Source organism: Lagenorhynchus albirostris, chromosome 14 (genome assembly GCF_949774975.1).
Source record: "Lagenorhynchus albirostris chromosome 14, mLagAlb1.1, whole genome shotgun sequence".
NCBI lineage: Eukaryota > Metazoa > Chordata > Mammalia > Artiodactyla > Delphinidae > Lagenorhynchus > Lagenorhynchus albirostris.
The window spans coordinates 23344754-23363891 of record NC_083108.1 but is presented as its reverse complement, the minus strand read 5'-3'; the positions used below and the strand labels follow the sequence as shown (position 1 = coordinate 23363891).

At 39.8% G+C, this 19138-nt stretch overlaps 1 protein-coding gene across 1 annotated transcript in view; it reads right to left on the bottom strand.

The window, feature by feature from the left end:
• Positions 1–618: 618 nt before the first annotated feature.
• The window catches only part of CFAP53 (cilia and flagella associated protein 53), a 66857-nt gene continuing 48337 nt past the window's right edge, over positions 619–19138 (bottom strand). The window contains exons 6-8 of the mRNA XM_060121612.1: positions 12577–12793; positions 10659–10761; positions 619–858 (exon numbers count right to left, since the gene is read on the bottom strand). Of these exons, the coding sequence (XP_059977595.1) occupies positions 630–858; positions 10659–10761; positions 12577–12793 (549 nt within the window). The 3' untranslated portion in view covers positions 619–629. The remainder of the gene's footprint in view (positions 859–10658; positions 10762–12576; positions 12794–19138) is intronic.

Below are 19138 nucleotides of genomic sequence, written 5' to 3'. Positions count from 1 at the left end.
ATTCAAATATCAGCTGCTCCAGGAGATCTATTCTATCACATATAAAATAAAATAGCACTCCTGCCACTTCTTGCCTATAGCACTTAACACCTACCTGGTTTCCTCCACTAGGATGTAACCTCCATGAGAGCAAGGGGCTTGCTTTGTTCTTGCTGAAGTCTCAGGATCCAGAATGGTGCTGGCACATGAAAGGCACTCAGTAAACATTTGTTTAATGACTGAATAAGCAGGTTAATGAAAGTGGCTGATAGTCCCAGCTCTTCCTGCAAAAATGCCCTGCTAATATTGTGAATTATGTCTGTGAGAGAGAAGAGAAAGGAGGCAAGAGGAAATGGGCATATTGGCAGATGGATGGAAGAAAGTGAAGCTATTAATAAATGAACAAGAAAGGGAGGCATGGAGATAAAAAAGGAAAATAACTATGTGATAGGAAGTAGATCATTCAGATTTGTCAGTCTATGAAATCTCAAAAAGGGACAGTTTAATCTGTAAGAAGAAACTTTCGTGGCATATAATTATGCAAACTCAGTATAAAAGAACAGTTTATCCATGAGTTAAAAGGGATATACAGGCATGCTATAGTTTAAAATAGTAAAAGACTGAGAAAAACTAGGTTGATGTTTATGAAACTATGGTGGAAGTTTATTAGGGCATGCTCTCCGCATGGGATGAATATTTCGGGGCAGCACTTGATGGGTGGACAGGATCTCCTGGATCTTGTCCTGGAAATTCTTCTCTGCTGTCATCCCTGCTTCAAACTCTCGGCGTTCCTCCTCCTTCTCCGCTTCACGGGCCTGCTGTTGGGAGCACATTTGCATCTGAAGTTGCTTCCTGTACTCCTGGGCTAAACTGGAGCGTCTAAGGTATCAGAAATGTCAAAGTATAAAACTGTCAAAGTAAGTATTTGGATTTATGTAGACCATTACACTTAAAATATAATTTTTAAAGTCAAATTAAAATTCCCATTAAAATCAGGGTGAGAGGGGAAGAAATAGATGAAAAATTTAATAATGTGTTTATTACCCAATAATAATTAAGACAACCTTAGAACAAATTGATTTTAGCGAGGGAATGTCTCTTCTTCATTCAAAATATTGACTGCTATGTGGAGAGAGCCCTTGGCCTCTCTCCATCCCCTCTCACTCCCCTCCAAGGAAGAAGGTAAAATGGAACAAGTTGTTCTGCCTATTTCTTGTCCGCTTTCTGTATCAAAGGGGGCCTATTCTCCCTGCAGGGGAGGCCTGCAGTGGTCTGGCACTGCTGGTGACTGGGTGGGTTGCTGGTGACCGGGTGGGTAAGTTTGACTCATTCTGTTCAGTATTAACTAGATGATTTCCTCCATATATAAGCCACAGTTAAAAATATATAAGCCACATTTTAAAATTTATAGTGATTTTTTTTACTGTGGTAAAAAACACATAATGTAAAATTTACCATCTTAACCATTTTTAAGTGTACAGTTCAGTAGTGTTAAGTATATTCACATTGTTGTGAAGCAGATCTCCAGAACTTTTCGTCTTGCAAATCTGAAACTCTATATCCATTAAACAACAACTCTTTTTTGTCCCCTCCCACCAGCCCTCGGTAACCACCATTCTACTTGCTGTCTTTATGAATTTGACTATTCTAGGTACCTCAAGTAAGTGAGATCATACAGCATCTGTCTTTTTGTGACTGGTTTATTTTACTTAGCACGTCCTCAAGGTTCATCCATGCTGTAATATCTGACAGGATTTCCTTCCGTTTTAAAGCTGAATAATATTCAACTGTATGTACATACCACACTTTGTTTATCCATTCACCTGTTAATGGATATTTGGGTTATTTCCACCTTGGCTACTGTGAATAGTGCTGCTATGAACACAAGTATACAAACATCTCTTTAAGGTCCTGCTTTCATTTATTTTGGATTTATACCCAGAAGTGGGATTACTGGATCATATGGTATTTCTATTTTTAATTTTTTGAGGAAACTTCATATTGTTTTCCATAGCAGTTTTACCATTTTACAATCTATAAGCCACATTATTAATATAAGACTTTATCAGAAATAGAGATTACAGCATGCATACGCCTCTGTGTGGCAGATTCCATTTTCCAAAGACTGCCACAGTGATATCGCCCCCTCTCATATGCTCTTCTGCAATGTGGACCTCTACTCCCCTATCAAGACGTGGAGCTTATTTCTCCATCCCACTGAATCTAGATGGGCCCCATGGCTGCTTTTTTTTTTTTTTTTTTGCGGTACATGGGCCTCTCACTGCCGTGGCCTCCCGTTACGGAGCACAGTCTCCGGACACGCAGGCTCAGCGGCCATGGCTCACGGGTCCAGCCGCTCCGCGGCATGTGGGATCCTCCCGGACCAGGGCACGAACCCGTGTCCCCTGCATCGGCAGGCGGACTCCCAACCACTGCGCCACTGGCTGCTTTTTATGGCCAACAGAATATGACAGAAATGATGCTATAGCAGTCCTAGATGTAGTCCTTAATTGGCCTGGCAGCTTGCTCTTCCTGTCTCTTGGAATGCTTGCTGTTGGAACTATCCCTCTCAAAACCAGCTATCACACTGTAAGAACCCCAAGCCACATGGAGAGGCCATGTGTAGGTGTTCCGGCTGGTAATACCAGATGAGATCCCCAGGCACAGTCAGTACGTGCTACAAGCTATATGAATAGGTATCTTAGGTGTGCATTCCAGCTGAGCCTTCTCATGAATGTAGCCCCAGCCAGCATCTGACTTGAACCACATGAGAGACCCCAAGCAAGAACCACCCAGCTGAGCCTTGTCAACCACAGAATCATGAGACATAATCATAACTCACTTTAAACCACAAATTTGGGGGTGTGTTGTTATACACCAGTAGGTAACTGTAATACCTTCTGCTCACACTACTTTTCTTATTTCTCAGTTGATTCAAAAGTTGGGCAGGGGCTTAGGACCTGCACAGAAGGGGAGAGGCAGCACGTTGAAAGGAGGGCCTCTGGAGTGTGGAGGTCCAGAAGTTTGGAGATGGAGAAACTGAGGCAGGGAAAATAAAATAGGCTGCCCAAGTTTGCACAGCTGCTGTGTGGCTAACAGGGTCTTGGTGCTCCTGCCAGGTTTTCGGCCTGAACCTCTGAGGTGGGAGAGCCAAGTTCAGGACATTGGTCCAGCAGAGACCTCCTGGCCCCACGTAATATCAATTGGCGAGAGCTCTCCCAGAGATCTCCGTCTCAACGCTAAGACCCAGCTCCACTCAATGACCAGCAACCTCAAGGGCGGGACACCCAATGCCAAACAACTAGCAAGACAGGAACACAACCCCACCCATTAGTAGAGAGGCTGCCTAAAATCATAATAAGGTTACAAACACCCCAAAACACACCATCGGATGCAGTCCTGCCCAGCAGAAAGACAAGATGCAGGCTCATCAACCAGAACACAGGCACCAACCCCTCCACCAGGAGGCCTACAACCCACTGAACCAAACTTAGCCACTACGGACAGACACCAAAAACAATGGGAACTACGAACCTGCAGCCTGTGAAAAGGAGACCCCAAACACAGTAAGTTAAGCAAAATGAGAAGACAGAGAAATACACAGCAGATGAAGGAGCAAGGAAAAAACCCACCCGACCAAAACAATGAACAGAAAATAGGCAGTCTACCTGAAAAAGAATTCAGAGTAATGATAATAAAGATGATCCAAAATCTTGGAAATAGAAGGAGAAAATACAAGAAACATTTAAGAAGGACCTAGAAGAACTAAAGACCAAACAAACAATGATGAACAACACAATAAATGAAATTAAAAATTCTCTAGAAGGAATCAATAGCAGAAGAACGGATAAGTGACCTGGAAGATAAAATACTGGAAATAACTACTGCAGAGCAGAATAAAGAAAAAAGAATGAAAAGAATTGAGGACAGTCTCAGAGATCTCTGGGACAACATTTGAATTATAGGGGTTCCAGAAGAAGAAGACAAAAAGAAAGGGACTGAGAGAATATTTGAAGAGATTATAGTTGAAAACTACCCTAACATGGGAAAGGAAATAGCCAATCAAGTCCAGGAAGCACAAAGAGTCCGATAGAGAATAATTCCAAGGAGAAACATGCCAAGACACATATTAATCAAACTATCAAAAATTAAATACAAAGAAAAAATATTAAAAGCAGCAAGGGAAAAGTAACAAATAACATACAAGGGAATCCCCATAAGGTTAACACCTGATCTTTCAGCAGAAACTCTGCAAGCCAGAAGGGAGTGGCAGGACATATTTAAAGTGATGAAAGGGAAAAACCTACAACCAAGATTACTCTATCCAGCAAGGATCTCATCCAGATTCGACAGAGAAAATAAAACCTTTACAGACAAGAAAAACCTAAGAGAATCCAGCACCACAAAACCAGCTTTACAACAAATGCTAAAGGAACTTCCCTAGACAGAAAAAACAAGAGAAGGAAAAGACCTACAATAACAAACCCAAAACAATTAACAAAATGGTAATAGGAATATACATATCAATAACTACCTAAAATGTAAATGGATTAAATGCTCCAACCAAAAGACATAGATTGGCTGAATGGATACAGAAACAAGACCCATATATATGCTGTCTACAAGAGACCCACTTCAGACCTAGGGACACATACAGACTGAAAGTGAGGGGGTGGAAAAAGATATTCCATGAAAATGAAAATCAAAAGAAAGCTGGATTAGCAAGTCTTATTATCAGAAAATATAGACTTTAAAATAAAGACTATTACAAGAGACAAAGAAGGACACTACATAATGATTAAGGGATCAAACCAAGAAGAAGATATAACAATTTTAAGTATTTATGTCCCCAACATAGGAGCACCTCAATACATAAGGCAAATACTAACAGCCATAAAAGGGGAAATCAACAGTAACACAAGCAAAGTAGGTGACTTTAACTAAAGGACAGATCATCCAAAATGAAAATAAATAAGGAAACACAAGCATGAAATGATACATTAAACAAGATGGACTTAATTGATATTTATACGACACTCCATCCAAAAACAACAGAATACACTTTCTTCTCAAGTGCTCATGGAACATTCTCTAGGACAGATCATATCTTGGGACACAAATCAGCTTTGGTAAATTAAAAAACTTGAAATCTTGTCAAGAATCTTTTCTGACCACACACTATGAGACTAGATATCAATTACAGGAAAAAATCTGTAAAAGATACAAACACATGGAGACCAAAGAATACACTACTTAATAACCAAGAGATCACTGAAGAAATCAAAGAGGTAATCAAAAAATACCTAGAGACAAATGACAATGAAAACACGATGACCCAAAACCTATGGGATGCAGCAAAAGCAGTTCTAAGAGGGAAGTTTAGAGCAATACAATCCTACCTCAAGAAACATCTCAAATAAACAACGTAAATTTACACCTAAAACAATCAGAGAAAAAAGAACAAAAAAACCCAAAGGTAGCAGAAGGAAAGAAATCATAAACGTCAGATCAGAAATAAATGAAAAAGAAATGAAGGAAACGATAGCAAAGATCAATAAAACTAAAAGCTGGTTCTTTGAGAAGATAAAGAAAATTGATAACCATTAGCCAGACTCATCAAGATAAAAAGGGAGAAGACTCAAATCAACAGAATTAGAAACGAAAAAGGAGAAGTAACAACTGACACTGCAGAAATACAAAGGATCATGAGAGATTACTACAAGCAACTCTATGCCAATAAAATGGACAATCTGGAAGAAATGGACACATTCGTAGAAAAGCACAACCTTCTGAGACTGAACCAGGAGGAAATAGAAAATCTAAACAGACCAATCACAAGCACTGAAATTGAAACTGTGATTAAAAATCTTCCAACAAACAAAAGTCCAGTACCAGATGGCTTCACAGGCAAATTCTATCAAACATTTAGAGAAGAGCTAACACTTATCCTTCTCAAACTCTTCCAAATATAGCAGAGGGAGGAACACTCCCATACTTATTCTAAGGGCCACCATCACCCTGATACCAAAACCAGACAAAGATGTCACAAAGAAAGAAAACTACAGGCCAATATCACTGATGAACATAGATGTAAAAATCCTCAACAAAATACTAGTAAACAGAATCCAACAGCACATTAAAAGGATCATACATCATGATCAAGTGGGGCTTATCCCAGGAATGCAAGGATTCTTCAATATACGCAAATCAATCAATGTGATACACCATATTAACAAACTGAAGGAGAAAATTCATATGATCCTCTCAATAGATGCAGAATAAACTTTTGACAAAATCCAACATCCATTTATGATAAAAACCCTCCAGAAACTAGGCATAGAGGGAACTTACCTCAACATAATAAAGGTCATATATGACAAACCCACAGCCAACACAGTTCTCAATGGTGAAAAACTGAAAGCATTTCCTCCAAGATCAGGAACAAGACAAGTTTGCCCACTCTCACCACTATCATTCAACATTGTTTTGGAAGTTTTAGCCACAGCAATCAGAGAAGAAAAAGAAATAAAAGGAATCCAAATCGGAAAAGAAGTAAAGCTGTCACTGTTTGCAGATGACATGATACTATACATAGAGAATCCTAAAGATGCTACCAGAAAACTACTAGCGCTAATCAATGAATTTGGTAAAGCAGCAGGATACAAAATTAATGCACAGAAATCTCTTGCAATCCTATACACTAGTGATGAAAAAGCGGAAAGAGAAATTAAGGAAACACTCCCATTTACCACTGCAACAAAAGAATAAAATACCTAGGAATAAACCTACCTAAGGAGACAAAAGACCTGTATACAGAAAACTATAAGACACTGATGAAAGAAATTAAAGATGATACAAACAGGTGGAGAGATATACCATGTTCTTGGATTGGAAGAATCAATATTGTGCAAATGACTCTACTACCCAAAGCAATATACAGATTCAATGCAATCCCTATTAAAGTACCACTGACATTTTCACAGCACTAGAACAAAATATTTCACAATTTGTATGGAAACACAAAAGACCCCAAATAGCCAAAGCAATCTTGTAAAGAAAAATGGAGCTGCAGGAATCAGGCTCCCTGACTTCAGACTATACTACAAAGCTACAGTAATCAAGACAATATGGTACTGGCAAAAAAACAGAAATATAGATCAATGGAACAGGATGGAAAGCCCAGAGATAAACACATGCACATATGGTCACCTTATTTTTGGTAAAGGAGGCAAGAATATACAGTGGAGAAAAGACAGCCTCTTCAAGAAGTGGTGCTGGGAAATCTAGACAGCTACATGTAAAAGAATGAAATTAGAACACTCCCTAACGCTATTCACAAAAATAAACTCAAAATGGATTAAAGACCTAAATGTAAGGCCAGACACTGTCAAACTCTTAGAGGAAAACATAGGCAGAACACTCTATGACATAAATCACAGCAAGATCCTTTTTGACCCACCTCCTAGAGAAATGGAAATAGAAACAAAAATAAACAAATGGGACCTAATGAAACTTAAAAGCTTTTGCACAGCAAACGAAAACATAAACAAGACGAAAGGACAGCCCTCACAATGGGAGAAAATATTTGCAAATGAAGTAACTGACAAAAGATTAACCTCTAAAATTTACAAGCAGCTCATGCAACTCAATATCAAAGAAACAAACAACCCAATCCAAAAATGGGCAGAAGACCTAAATAGACATTTCTCCAAAGAAGATATACAGATTGCCAACAAACACATGAAAGGATGCTCAACATCACTAATTATTAGAGACATGCAAACCAAAACTACAATGAGGTATCACCTCACACCAGTCAGAATGGCCATCATCAAAATATCTACAAACAATAAATGCTGGAGAAGGTGTGGAGAAAAGGGAACCCTCTTGCACTGTTGGTGGGAATGTAAATTGATACAGCCACTATGGAGAACAGTATGGAGGTTCCTTAAAAAACTAAAAATAGAACTACCATACGATCCAGCAATCCCACTTCTGGGCATATACCCTGAGAAAACCATAATTCAAAAAGAGTCATGTACCAAAATGTTCATTGCAGCACTATTTGCAATAGCCAGGACATGGACGCAACCTCAGTGTCCATCGACAGATGAATGGATAAAGAAGATGTGGCACATATATACAATGGAATATTACTCAGCCATAAAAAGAAAAGAAATTGAGTTATTTGTAGTGAGGTGTATGGACGTAGAGTCTGTCATACAGAGTGAAGTAAGTCAGAAAGAGAAATACAAATACCATATGCTAACACATATATATGGAATCTAAGAAAAAAAAATGTCATGAAGAACCTAGGGGTAACACAGGAATAAAGACACAGACCTACTAGAGAATGGACTTGGGATATGGGGAGGGGGAAGGGTAAGCTGTGACAAAGCGAGAAATAGGCATGGACATATATACACTACCAAATGTAAGGTAGATAGCTAGTGGGAAGCAGCCGCATAGCACAGGGAGATCAGCTCGGTGCTTTGTGAGTGCCTGGAGGGGTGGGGTAGGGAGGGTGGGAGGGAGGGAGATGCAAGAGCGAAGATATATGGGAACATATGCATATGTATAACTGATTCACTTTGTTATAAAGCAGAAACTAACACACCATTGTAAAGCAATTATACTCCAATAAAGATGTAAAAAAAAAACAAATACCATATGCTAACACAAGATATGGAATCTAAAAAAAAAAAGGAGGGGGGAAGGGGGGGTTCTGAAGAACCTAGGGGCAGGACAGGAATAAAGACACAGACGTAGAGAATGGACTTGAGGACACAGGGAGGGGGAAGGGTAAGCTGGGATGAAGTGAGAGAGTGGACTGGACATATATACACTAGCAAATGTAAAATAGATAGCTAGTGGGAAGCAGCCACATAGCACAGGGAGATCAGCTCCGTGCTATGTGACCACCTAGACGGGTGGGATAGGGAGGGTGGGAGGGAGACGCAAGAGGGAGGAGATATGGGGATGTGTGTTTATATATAGCTGGTTCACTTTGTTATACAGCAGAAACTAACACACCATTGTAAAGCGATTATACTCCAATAAAGGTGTTAAAAAAAATAGGACACTGGGTTAAATTTGAATTTCAGATTTAAAAATATATATTTACATATATTATAAATATATTTAATATTTTATAAACCTAAATAAATACATTCTGAAGCAAAACTGAAAAAAGAGAAAATAGACTCATGTACCACAATGTTCATTGCAGCACTATTTGCAATAGCCAGGACATGGAAGCAACCTAAGTGTCCATCGACAGATGAATGGATAAAGAAGTTGTGGCACATATATACAATGGAATATTACTCAGCCATAAAAAGAAACGAAATTGAGTTATTTGTAGTGACGTGGATGGACCCAGAGTCTGTCATACAGAGTGAAGTAGAACCTAGGGGCAGGACAGGAATAAAGATGCAGACGTAGAGAATGGACTTGAGGACACTGGGAGGGGGAAGGGTAAGCTGGGATGAAGTGAGAGAGTGGCATGGACATATATACACTACGAAATGTAAAACAGGTAGTGGGAAGCAGCCGCATAGCACAGGGAGATCTAGGTGCTCTGTGAGCACCTAGAGGGGTGGGATACGGAGGGTGGGGGGGAGACGCAAGAGGGAGGGGACATGGGGATATATGTATACGTAGAGCGGATTCACTTTATGATATAGCAGAAAGTAACACACCATTGGAAAGCAATTATACTCCAATAAAGATGTTAAAATAAGAAAAAAATAAAAGTTGGGCAGGGAAGAGAGTTGTTATTCATTAAATTCCCTTCACATCTCCAACAACAGACTTTTCAAAAGTGAGAAGGAAGGACCTCCAGAGCAGAACAAGTAGAGGAAGTCAGTAGGGTCGGCCAGATATTGTTGGTAGTGCCCCCAAAGTAACAATAGGCTCAGGTATATAAACCATACTCTTCCTATAAAGAAGAGAGCTTATTTCTATGCACCAAATATGGGTGAGCCGGGGAACAGGCCCTAGGTACAGGGAGGGTGACCAGCAATTAGAGGAGTCAGGTCCTCTTTCTCCACCACACTGGTCACCTGAATTGGGTGTCATAGTCATCAGTGGGAAGGGACTGCTATGATCTGTGAAAGGCTGCAAGGAGGCATCAGCCAGTTTTCTCTACCTGAGCCTGATTATGGTGATCAGAGGGACACTTGCCCGAGGAGGGAAGTGGTACATCTCAAAGCACCCAGAGCACTTCAGTTTTCCAGCTCAGCGAGGCTACAAAAAATCTTCCTGGGACATTTGCATGGAATCATAACCCCATAAGCCATTTCTGTTAATCTAACTAATTAGGTCATGCTGTATTTCCGGGTTTATTTCATGGGGGAAAAAACTTATTTCATTATGATTTAGGGTTGGTGCCTACTTTATAAAAAATGTTTCTAATTTGTTTTATTTTTTAAGATGTTTATCTAGTTTAATACCTAATGTGTATAATCAGAATTACACAATGTACAGAATTTAATTTTACCAAAATGGTTGTTGCTTATTTTTATATGAAATTTTATAAACTGAATTGAGCTTTTAGGACAAACGTAAGACTGATGTAAAATAACATCAATAATACATGAATTATGGCACATTGTCTTCTATGCTAAAAATCTCCTATTTTTGGTTAGTTAGTAATAATAAAGAAAACAAAATCATACCTTGTAAAATCCTCCCTCTCTTCACGGTTAAGCTCTTTAAGACCTTCATTTATGCATTCCTGTTCCATAGCACGTTCTTCCTGTTCTTTTGCTTTTCGTTGCACTAAGAAAGACAAAAGTAATTTTTGCTGAATGACTTTTTTTTTTTTTGCGGTACGCCGGCCTCTCACTGCTGTGGCCTCTCGCGTTGCGGAGCACAGGCTCCGGACGCCCAGGCTCAGCGGGCCACGGCTCACGGGCCCAGCCACTCCGCGGCATGTGGGATCTTCCCAGACCGGGGCATGAACCCCCCTCCCCTGCATTGGCAGGCGGACTCTCAACCACTGCGCCACCAGGGAAGCCCGCTGAATGACTTTTTCAGAAAAGACTTGCTGACATCTTTCGGGGCATCAATGCCATATTGTCTTTAGAAAGGCAGAGCTTAGAATCACTGGGCTGGATCTTAGCTTAATAAGGTAGAAGTAGTCATCTCCTTTAAGGAAAGAATAGGGTTTAGATTCATAAGTGCTGCAATCTACAGAGATTTTCTCTTAATCATTTGTCATTGAAATCTATGATCAGCCTTTTTCATACCAGATTACCACTGTTTGAACACTTCTCACCTTTCTCTTCTTGAGGACAAACAGTTCTATTGCCATTTATATTAATAGGGGACTTTATTTATTACAAAATAAGTATTGGAAAAACAGTATGTAAGTCTCTTATAAATTAAATAAGGAAAACTTAAACAACCCAGTAGGTAAAAAAATGACAGAACAGAGTTCACAAAAGAATAAATAAAACCAGGCAATATACATCTAAAATGTACATATCTTTGGTCCCAAATCCATTTACAGGAATTTATCTTAATCATATATGAGCCAAAAAACCTATGTACAGAGACAGTAACCTCCAATGCTAACACAGGAGGAAAAAGATTCAAAACAAGCTGAAGGTCCATTAGCTGTGTTTAGGTAAAATAAATTATGGTCCATTTTTATAATGGATTTCTAGGCAGCATTACAAATCTTACAACTGAAGAAAAATAACCTGGAAAAATATTAATGATAAGTGGGAAATGCAGGCTGTAAAAAAAATATATACAACAAGATCCTAATTGGTGAGGGGAAATGACATATATAATAAAAAATACTCAAAGGAAATACAGGAAGTTGTGAACAGTAGCTATTCCTGGGTGGTGCATTATGGTTGATTTTATTTCCTTGTTTATAAATGGTTCCAAATACTTAAATTTTCCATGTTTTCTCAATATATTCTAAAATATTTATCATGGGACAATACAGAAATCATTTTATCATAGAAGCTTTCTTCTCATTTCTTAAAACTCCATCTAATACTGGCTTAACAATTTTCAACTGCCATTATAATTCCTGGAGTGGAGAATTAACCAGTGGAACCAAGATGAGCTTTCTCTTGCAAAGACAGCTAGTGTGAAGTCCATAGTACCCTACTAGTAAATGTTTACATCTGGGTATAGAATCCTCTCAACAAATATTTCCTTCTGTGACCAAGCACTGAAGCTGAGGGAATTCAGTGGTATGCTAAGAGATGTGAACAAGCAATGGTGAGAACCCCAGAAAGAAGATTTATTATGAATAGAGGAACACAGAGGGGCTCTCAAGGAATGAGATATTTGAGCTGGCCTTGAAGGATGTCCAGGATTTCTCAAGATCAAAAGCATCATAGGGAGAGAAAACTACACAAGCAAAGGCATGCAAGTATGGATGTATGGAGACAACTGGAGAAAGATATTCAAGTATTCAATTAGGTAAGGTCCCTGCAAAGCAGCGATCTTGCCTTAATCCTTTTTACATTCTTCATAGTATTTCACACATAATACTTATTTAATAAATATTTTGGTTGCTACTTAAATTGAATTAAGGCCCAAATATAATATAATTATAATTAATTTCCTTACACTTTTCTTGAACTTGCAGTTTTCTTGTACACATGACCTCATTCAAAAGTTGTTTTCTTGCCTCCTTTTTAAGTCTCAGCTCCTTGTCCTTCTCAGCAATCTTCTTTTCCTTCTCTTTCTCTAACATTCTGTCCAGTTCTTTCTCCTGAGCTTTTTCTTCCTCACGCCGCTGTGCCAAGTACTGATGATATATCTTCTGTTCTCTTATCATATCTTCCTACATAACATAAAAATTACCTCATGTTGTTAAAACTTTTAGGTGCAATAATGATATAGAGGATAAGTTTTAAAATAATCTTTTAGAGCTACAATTCCAATATTTCAGAATTACATACTGAAACATTTACAGATATTGTAAAATATTATTTCCAGGGTTTACTTAAAAATGTTCAGGGTGGGGCTTCCCTGGTGGCGCAGTGGTTAAGAATCCGCCTGCCAATGCAGGGGACATGGGTTCGATCCCTGGTCCGGGAAGATCCCACATGCCGCGGAGCAACTAAGCCCATGCGCCACAGATATGGAGCCTGTGCTCTAGAGCCCGCAAGCCACAACTACTGAGCCCACATGCCACAACTACTGAAGCCCACGCGCCTCGAGCCTGTGCTCCGCAACAAGAGAAGCCACTGCAATGAGAAACTCGCACGCCACAACAAAGAGTAGCCCCCGCTTGCTGCAACTAGAGAAAGCCCACGTGCAGCAACGAAGACCCAATGTAGCCAAAAATAAATAAATAAATTTATTTAAAAAAAAATTCGGGTGACAGTGGAAAATGGGTGGGAGGGACAGATGAAACAAGAATAGCTATTGGTTGATGGTTGTTGAAGTTAGGAAATTGATGCATGGGGGTTCATTGTACTATTCTTTGCAACTGTTTGAAATGTTTTATAACACATTTTTGAACAGTTCAAATAGTAATTCAAATACTTTCTCAAAGAAGTTCCCAAATAATTTTCAATTATACAACTTTATTTTAATTTAGGTAGATGAAATATCAACCTGATAAAATAAGTCGCTACTATTATTACAGCACTGTCTTTGACTAGAAGATGAGTTAGTTGATAATTTACAACAGCAAATGTCAATCTTAGTTACACTTTGAAATCACCTGGGGAGCTTTAAAAAGTGCTAAGTCTCACCCCTCGAGATTCCTATCTAATGGATAGCTTTTAAGTTCCCCAGGTGATTTGACTGTGCAGCTAAGGCTGTGAACTAGGCTTTATAACACAGGTAATTTCAGTTGCCTTCTGTCTTTCATGGTATTATATTTGTGCTGTTCGATCCAATCTGTGATCTCTTTTGAGAATATCACAGATTTCAGGTAGAACTAGCAAGATCTGACGGTGTAGCTGCACCCTCAGAATGGCTTGTATACATAGTTTCATACTTTGGAGAATAATTTAACAAAAGAAGTGCAAACCTTATACTCTGAAAACTAAGAAGCATTACTGAAAAAAATTAAAGAAGACCTAAATAAATGGAAAGATATCCGATGTTCATGGATCAGAAGACAATATTGTTAAAATGGCAATTATCCCCAAATTGGCCTATAAATTCAAAATAATCCCTATCAAAATCCCAGTTGGTTTCTTTGCAGAAATTGACAAGCTGATCCTAAATTCAAATGGAAATTCAAGGGAGCTGGAATAGCCAAAACAATTTGAAAATGAAGAACAAAGTTGGAAAATTCACATTTCCTGATTTCAAACTTACTACAAATCTATAGTGATCAAGACATGATATTGGCCTAGGAATGGATATATAGATTAATGGAATAGAACCGAGAGTCCAAAATAAACCCTCACATTTACTGTCAATTGATTTTTGACATAGTGCCAAGACAATTCAATAGAGGAAAAATAGTCTCTTCAACAAATGGTGCTGGGACAACTGGATATCCACATGCAAAAGAATGAAGTTAGGCCTCTACCTCATACCATATACAAAAGTTAACTCAAAATGGATCAAAGGCAGGTACTTCTCTGGCAGTCCAGTGGTTAAGACTTCACCTTCCCATGCAGGGGGTGTGGGTTCAATCCCTGGTCAGGGAGCTAAGATCCCACATGCCTCGCGGCCAAAAAACCAAAACATAAAACAGAAATAATATTGTAACAAATTCAATAAAGACTTTAAAAATGCTCCACATCAAAAAAATCTTTAAAAAAAATGGATCAAAGGCCTAAATGTAAGAGCTAAAACTATAAAACTTTAAGAAGAAAACAGGACATCTTCATGACCTTGAGGTAATAAGAGTGTTTTAGATATGACACCAAAAAGCACAAGCAACAACAGAAAATATAGATAAATTTTACTTCATCAAAATTTAAAACTCTTGTACTTCAAGGGACTCCATCAAGAGTGAAAAGGCAACCCACAGAATGAGAAAAATATTTACAGATCACTTATGTGATAAGGGATTTGTGTCTAGAACATAAAAAGAGCTCCTACAACTCAATAATAAAAAGCCAAGCCAGTTAAAAACTGGGCAAATAACTTGAATATACTTCTTAAGACTTCAGTAGCCTTTAGAAAGATTACTCCAAGGAAGATATATAAATGGCCAATATGCACAGAAAAAGAGGCTCAACGTTATTACTCATTAGGGAAATGCAAATGAAAACCACAGTGACATACTACTTTAGACAAACTAGGATGGTTAAAATAAAAAAGACAGACAATAACAAATGTTAACAAGCATGTGGAAAAATCAGAACCCTCCTAAGTATGTGAGAATGTAGAACAGTGAAGCCACTTTGAAAAACAATTTGGTGATCACTCACAAGCTTAAACATAGAGTCAGTAATTCTACTCCTAGGTATATGCCCAAGAGAAACAAAAATATATGTCCAAACAAAAATTCACATATGAATGTTCACATTAGCATTATTCATAATAGCAAGAAAGTAGAAACAACTCAAATGCCCATCAACTGACAAATGTATGAACAAAATGTGGTATATCCATACACTGACATACTATTCAGCCGTATAAAGGCATAAACTACTCATACAGGTTACAACATGGATAAGCCTTGAAAACATTATGCTGAGTGAAAGAAGCCAGTCAGAAGATCCCATAATATATGATTTCATTCATATGAAAGTCCAGAATAGGGAATCAATAGAGACAGACTATTAGTAGTTGCTTAGGACTGGGGGTGGAGGGAGGGGAAGAGGGAAAGTGGGATAATAAAAATGTTCTAAAATCAACTGTGGTGATGGTTGCACTAAAATCCATTGAAATGTACACTTTAAATGGGTGAATTGTATGTTTTATGAATGATACCTTAATGGAGCTGTTAAGAAATTAATAAAAAAATATCCAATTGAGAAGAAAAAGCTCAATAGCAAAAATAGTAAGAAAGAAAGAGAAAGAAAGAAAGGGAAAAATCAAATAAGCAATCCAATCAGAAAATGGGCAAAAGATATCAGAAAACATTTGGTTGAAGAGGATATACAGATGGCAAATAAGCACATTAAAAGTTGGTCAGGGCTTCCCTGGTGGCGCAGTTGTTGAGAGTCCGCCTGCTGATGCAGGGGACGTGGGTTCGTGCCCCGGTCTGGGAAGATCCCACATGCCGCGGAGCGGCTGGGCCCGTGAGCCATGGCCGCTGAGCCTGCGCGTCTGGAGCCTGTGCTCTGCAACGGGAGAGGCCACAACAGTGAGAGGCCCGCGAACCGAAAAAAAAAAAAAAAAAAAAAAAAAAAGTTGGTCAACATCATTAGCTATTATGGAAATGCAAATTGAAAACACAATGAGATTGGCTGGAGGCTCAGTGTGGACTGCTCTGAGTTAAAAACTCTAAGGGGACCCAATCATCCAGGGGGACCCCACACTTTTGTGAGTTTTACCTCCTGTAAACTCACAAAACCTTACCTCAGGTTCTACAGTAAATATCAGAGAAAAATCCCCTCATGCTTATAGCAAGGGATAGGGGAAAATGAACCATTCTGAAATACACCAGAGCATTCTATTCTTCTTAATAAGGTTTGGCCTCAGGAGAAAGTATTTAACCAGAGCCTAACCTGCTGGGGTTTTATCAAAGCCTCACTGACCTGGGGGAAGGGAAATACCCAACTCTGGGCAACCTCTAGCCTTCCATGTGGGAAAAGGGAAACACCAGAATTGAGGCTTCCAATGACAGGGAGAGTCCAAACCCAAAGGCACTAGCCCTAAAGGTATAGAAAGAGAATCCCTTCCCCTGTTTACTTGGATTTTTAACGCTTGGCACTGAGATCACCCTTCTACTGCGGTTATTACCACAAAGGTTCAAAGCCAATGGAAAACACTAGATGAGGCCTGACTCCCTCTCTGTAAGACTGGTATGGGTCAATGGATCTATCACTTCTTTGAACAGAGCAACCCAGATGACCTAGATTTCACCTCCAATCCTGAAGAGGCCCTAATTGGCCCCAAATCCAGATAATTCTTCTTACAGGGAGTCCCCCCCCCAAATTACAAGGCCATGTTCCTCCACTTTGTGAGGGGTTCAACCTGGCAGAGGCTCGGCACGGCCACTGAGGCCTCACTGTTAAAATGGAAATAGCACCTTCAGAAAAGGGCTAAATCTGATATCAAGGGTCTTTCCAAATTACAGGAAAGTGGTTTCCCCATGCCCAGCCCCTTGCTCACTGACATTGAGGTGCAACTAGTGGCACCCTCATGCCAGCCCATCTAGTAGTTTGGGGAGGCCCTTCCTTGCAAACAAAATCTGACATGGAAAGGGAGTTGGTATTCTTCACCATTGGCAGCACCACCATTGTACACATAGGCCATGGCACATCCCTAGTATAGGACAGCTTTCTTGACTCGGTCCAACTGGCAGAGTTAGAGGCAGTGTACCTTGATCTACGACAGATCATAAAAATGAGATTTCTAAGGGCACATATTTTTCCCTCACTCCTGGGAGGTAGCCAATGGATTCACAGTCTAGTCTGGACAATGGCAAAAGGATAATTTCATGATTCAGGGAAAGCCCATCTGGGGTGCCTCCATTTGGAAAGAAATAGCCAACTCACACATGCCGATTAGGGTCACTCGTCTCTGCACACACACACACACACACACACAGCAAACACCAGAAGCATATAGTAACATTACAGACTCATCTAAATTACATGTATGAGCCCCCTCCTGGAGTACCAAAAGCGACCCTGGACACAACTATTCCTCAGTGCCATACCCACTAGCAGAGTGGGCCCATATTATATCAGGCCATAGGGGAGTGACAGCACTTACTGATTGGGCATACAGGTGTATGCCCTTTACTCCAGCTCTAGCCGAAGTGGTGGTAGATAATTGCTTCCTTTGCTCCCGAACAAAACTCTGGAAAGATGCTTGGTGGGGACACATGCCCCAAGCGACAGACTCTACTTCAGATGGCATACGGAGTTTATCAGGCTGCTGTTGCCCTCCATGAGATCTAATAGGTATGCAAACACCATCATCCATACCTTCACTGGATGTCTGCTGGCTGCTTCCCATTATGTGACCTCCTTCTTAATCAAGTATGTGCTCATCCCCTTTGCCCCACCAAGAGTAGATTCAGATCAAGGTACCCATTTCACCTCGCAAGTTGTTCCGTCATGGGCTCTAGAATACGGAATCTTGTGGAATTCTACTTAGCTTACCAGCCTCAAGCAGCTGGACTTACAGAAAGACACAATGGCCTACACATAGATATACTCCTCAAGCTCTTATACACTGTGTTGTCCCCCAAATGGACAGAAATTTGGCCCCAGGCTCTAATACTACTTAATTCCCAGCTTCATGTCTCTAAACACCACCACACGTACTACCAGTCTCCTCCAAAGACTCCCCTGTTAGTACTAAAAGGGAACCTCCAATCCTTTGACATTAGAGAGGATGCCACTCACATCCACTCACCAGGTGAATACTCCCCTTACCATTCTGATTATTCCATTGTCTCTCTGTCTTCCACACGCTGGCAACCCAGTCAAGGGCAGATTGTGCAATATGATCCTCTTATAATTGAAAGCCTGAGAGGACAAATCCCTACCAAATTCCTTAGAATCATGATTATACAGATTTTATTGACCCAGAAGATGACTCAGTATCAGTCACGAATCTAGGGCCACCAGCTACGACTCATTATTTGGGTTATAAAGGCTGGTTAATTAAAACAAATTCATCACAAATTTTGCTGGAGATTGAAATTATAGCTCCAGGACCCACTAGCTGAACTGTGTGGATCTAAGAGAGAGGAAAAGTGGCCCTCAACCTAGTGGTTGTCAACCACATTAGGAAATGAAATCCAAAAAGGATCCTGGGATCTAGCAGCCTCTATCAGCAGATGTGGGCTGGGTCCCTACCTAACCTTAGATGAAGAGGTAAATGAGCTCATGCTCCAAAGCAACTATACCCCACCTTTGGTCAGTATCCAGATTGCTGGCCCCAAAGGAGGCCTCTGCAAGTCAGTCAAATGTAAATGATCTTAGATGTGCCTATTACTCTCACTGTGTACAGCATGGATAATAGGATTACCAGTAGACCCCTCAGGCCTAACCATGTCTCAGGAGATACGCTGGAACAAAACCAGCCAGGG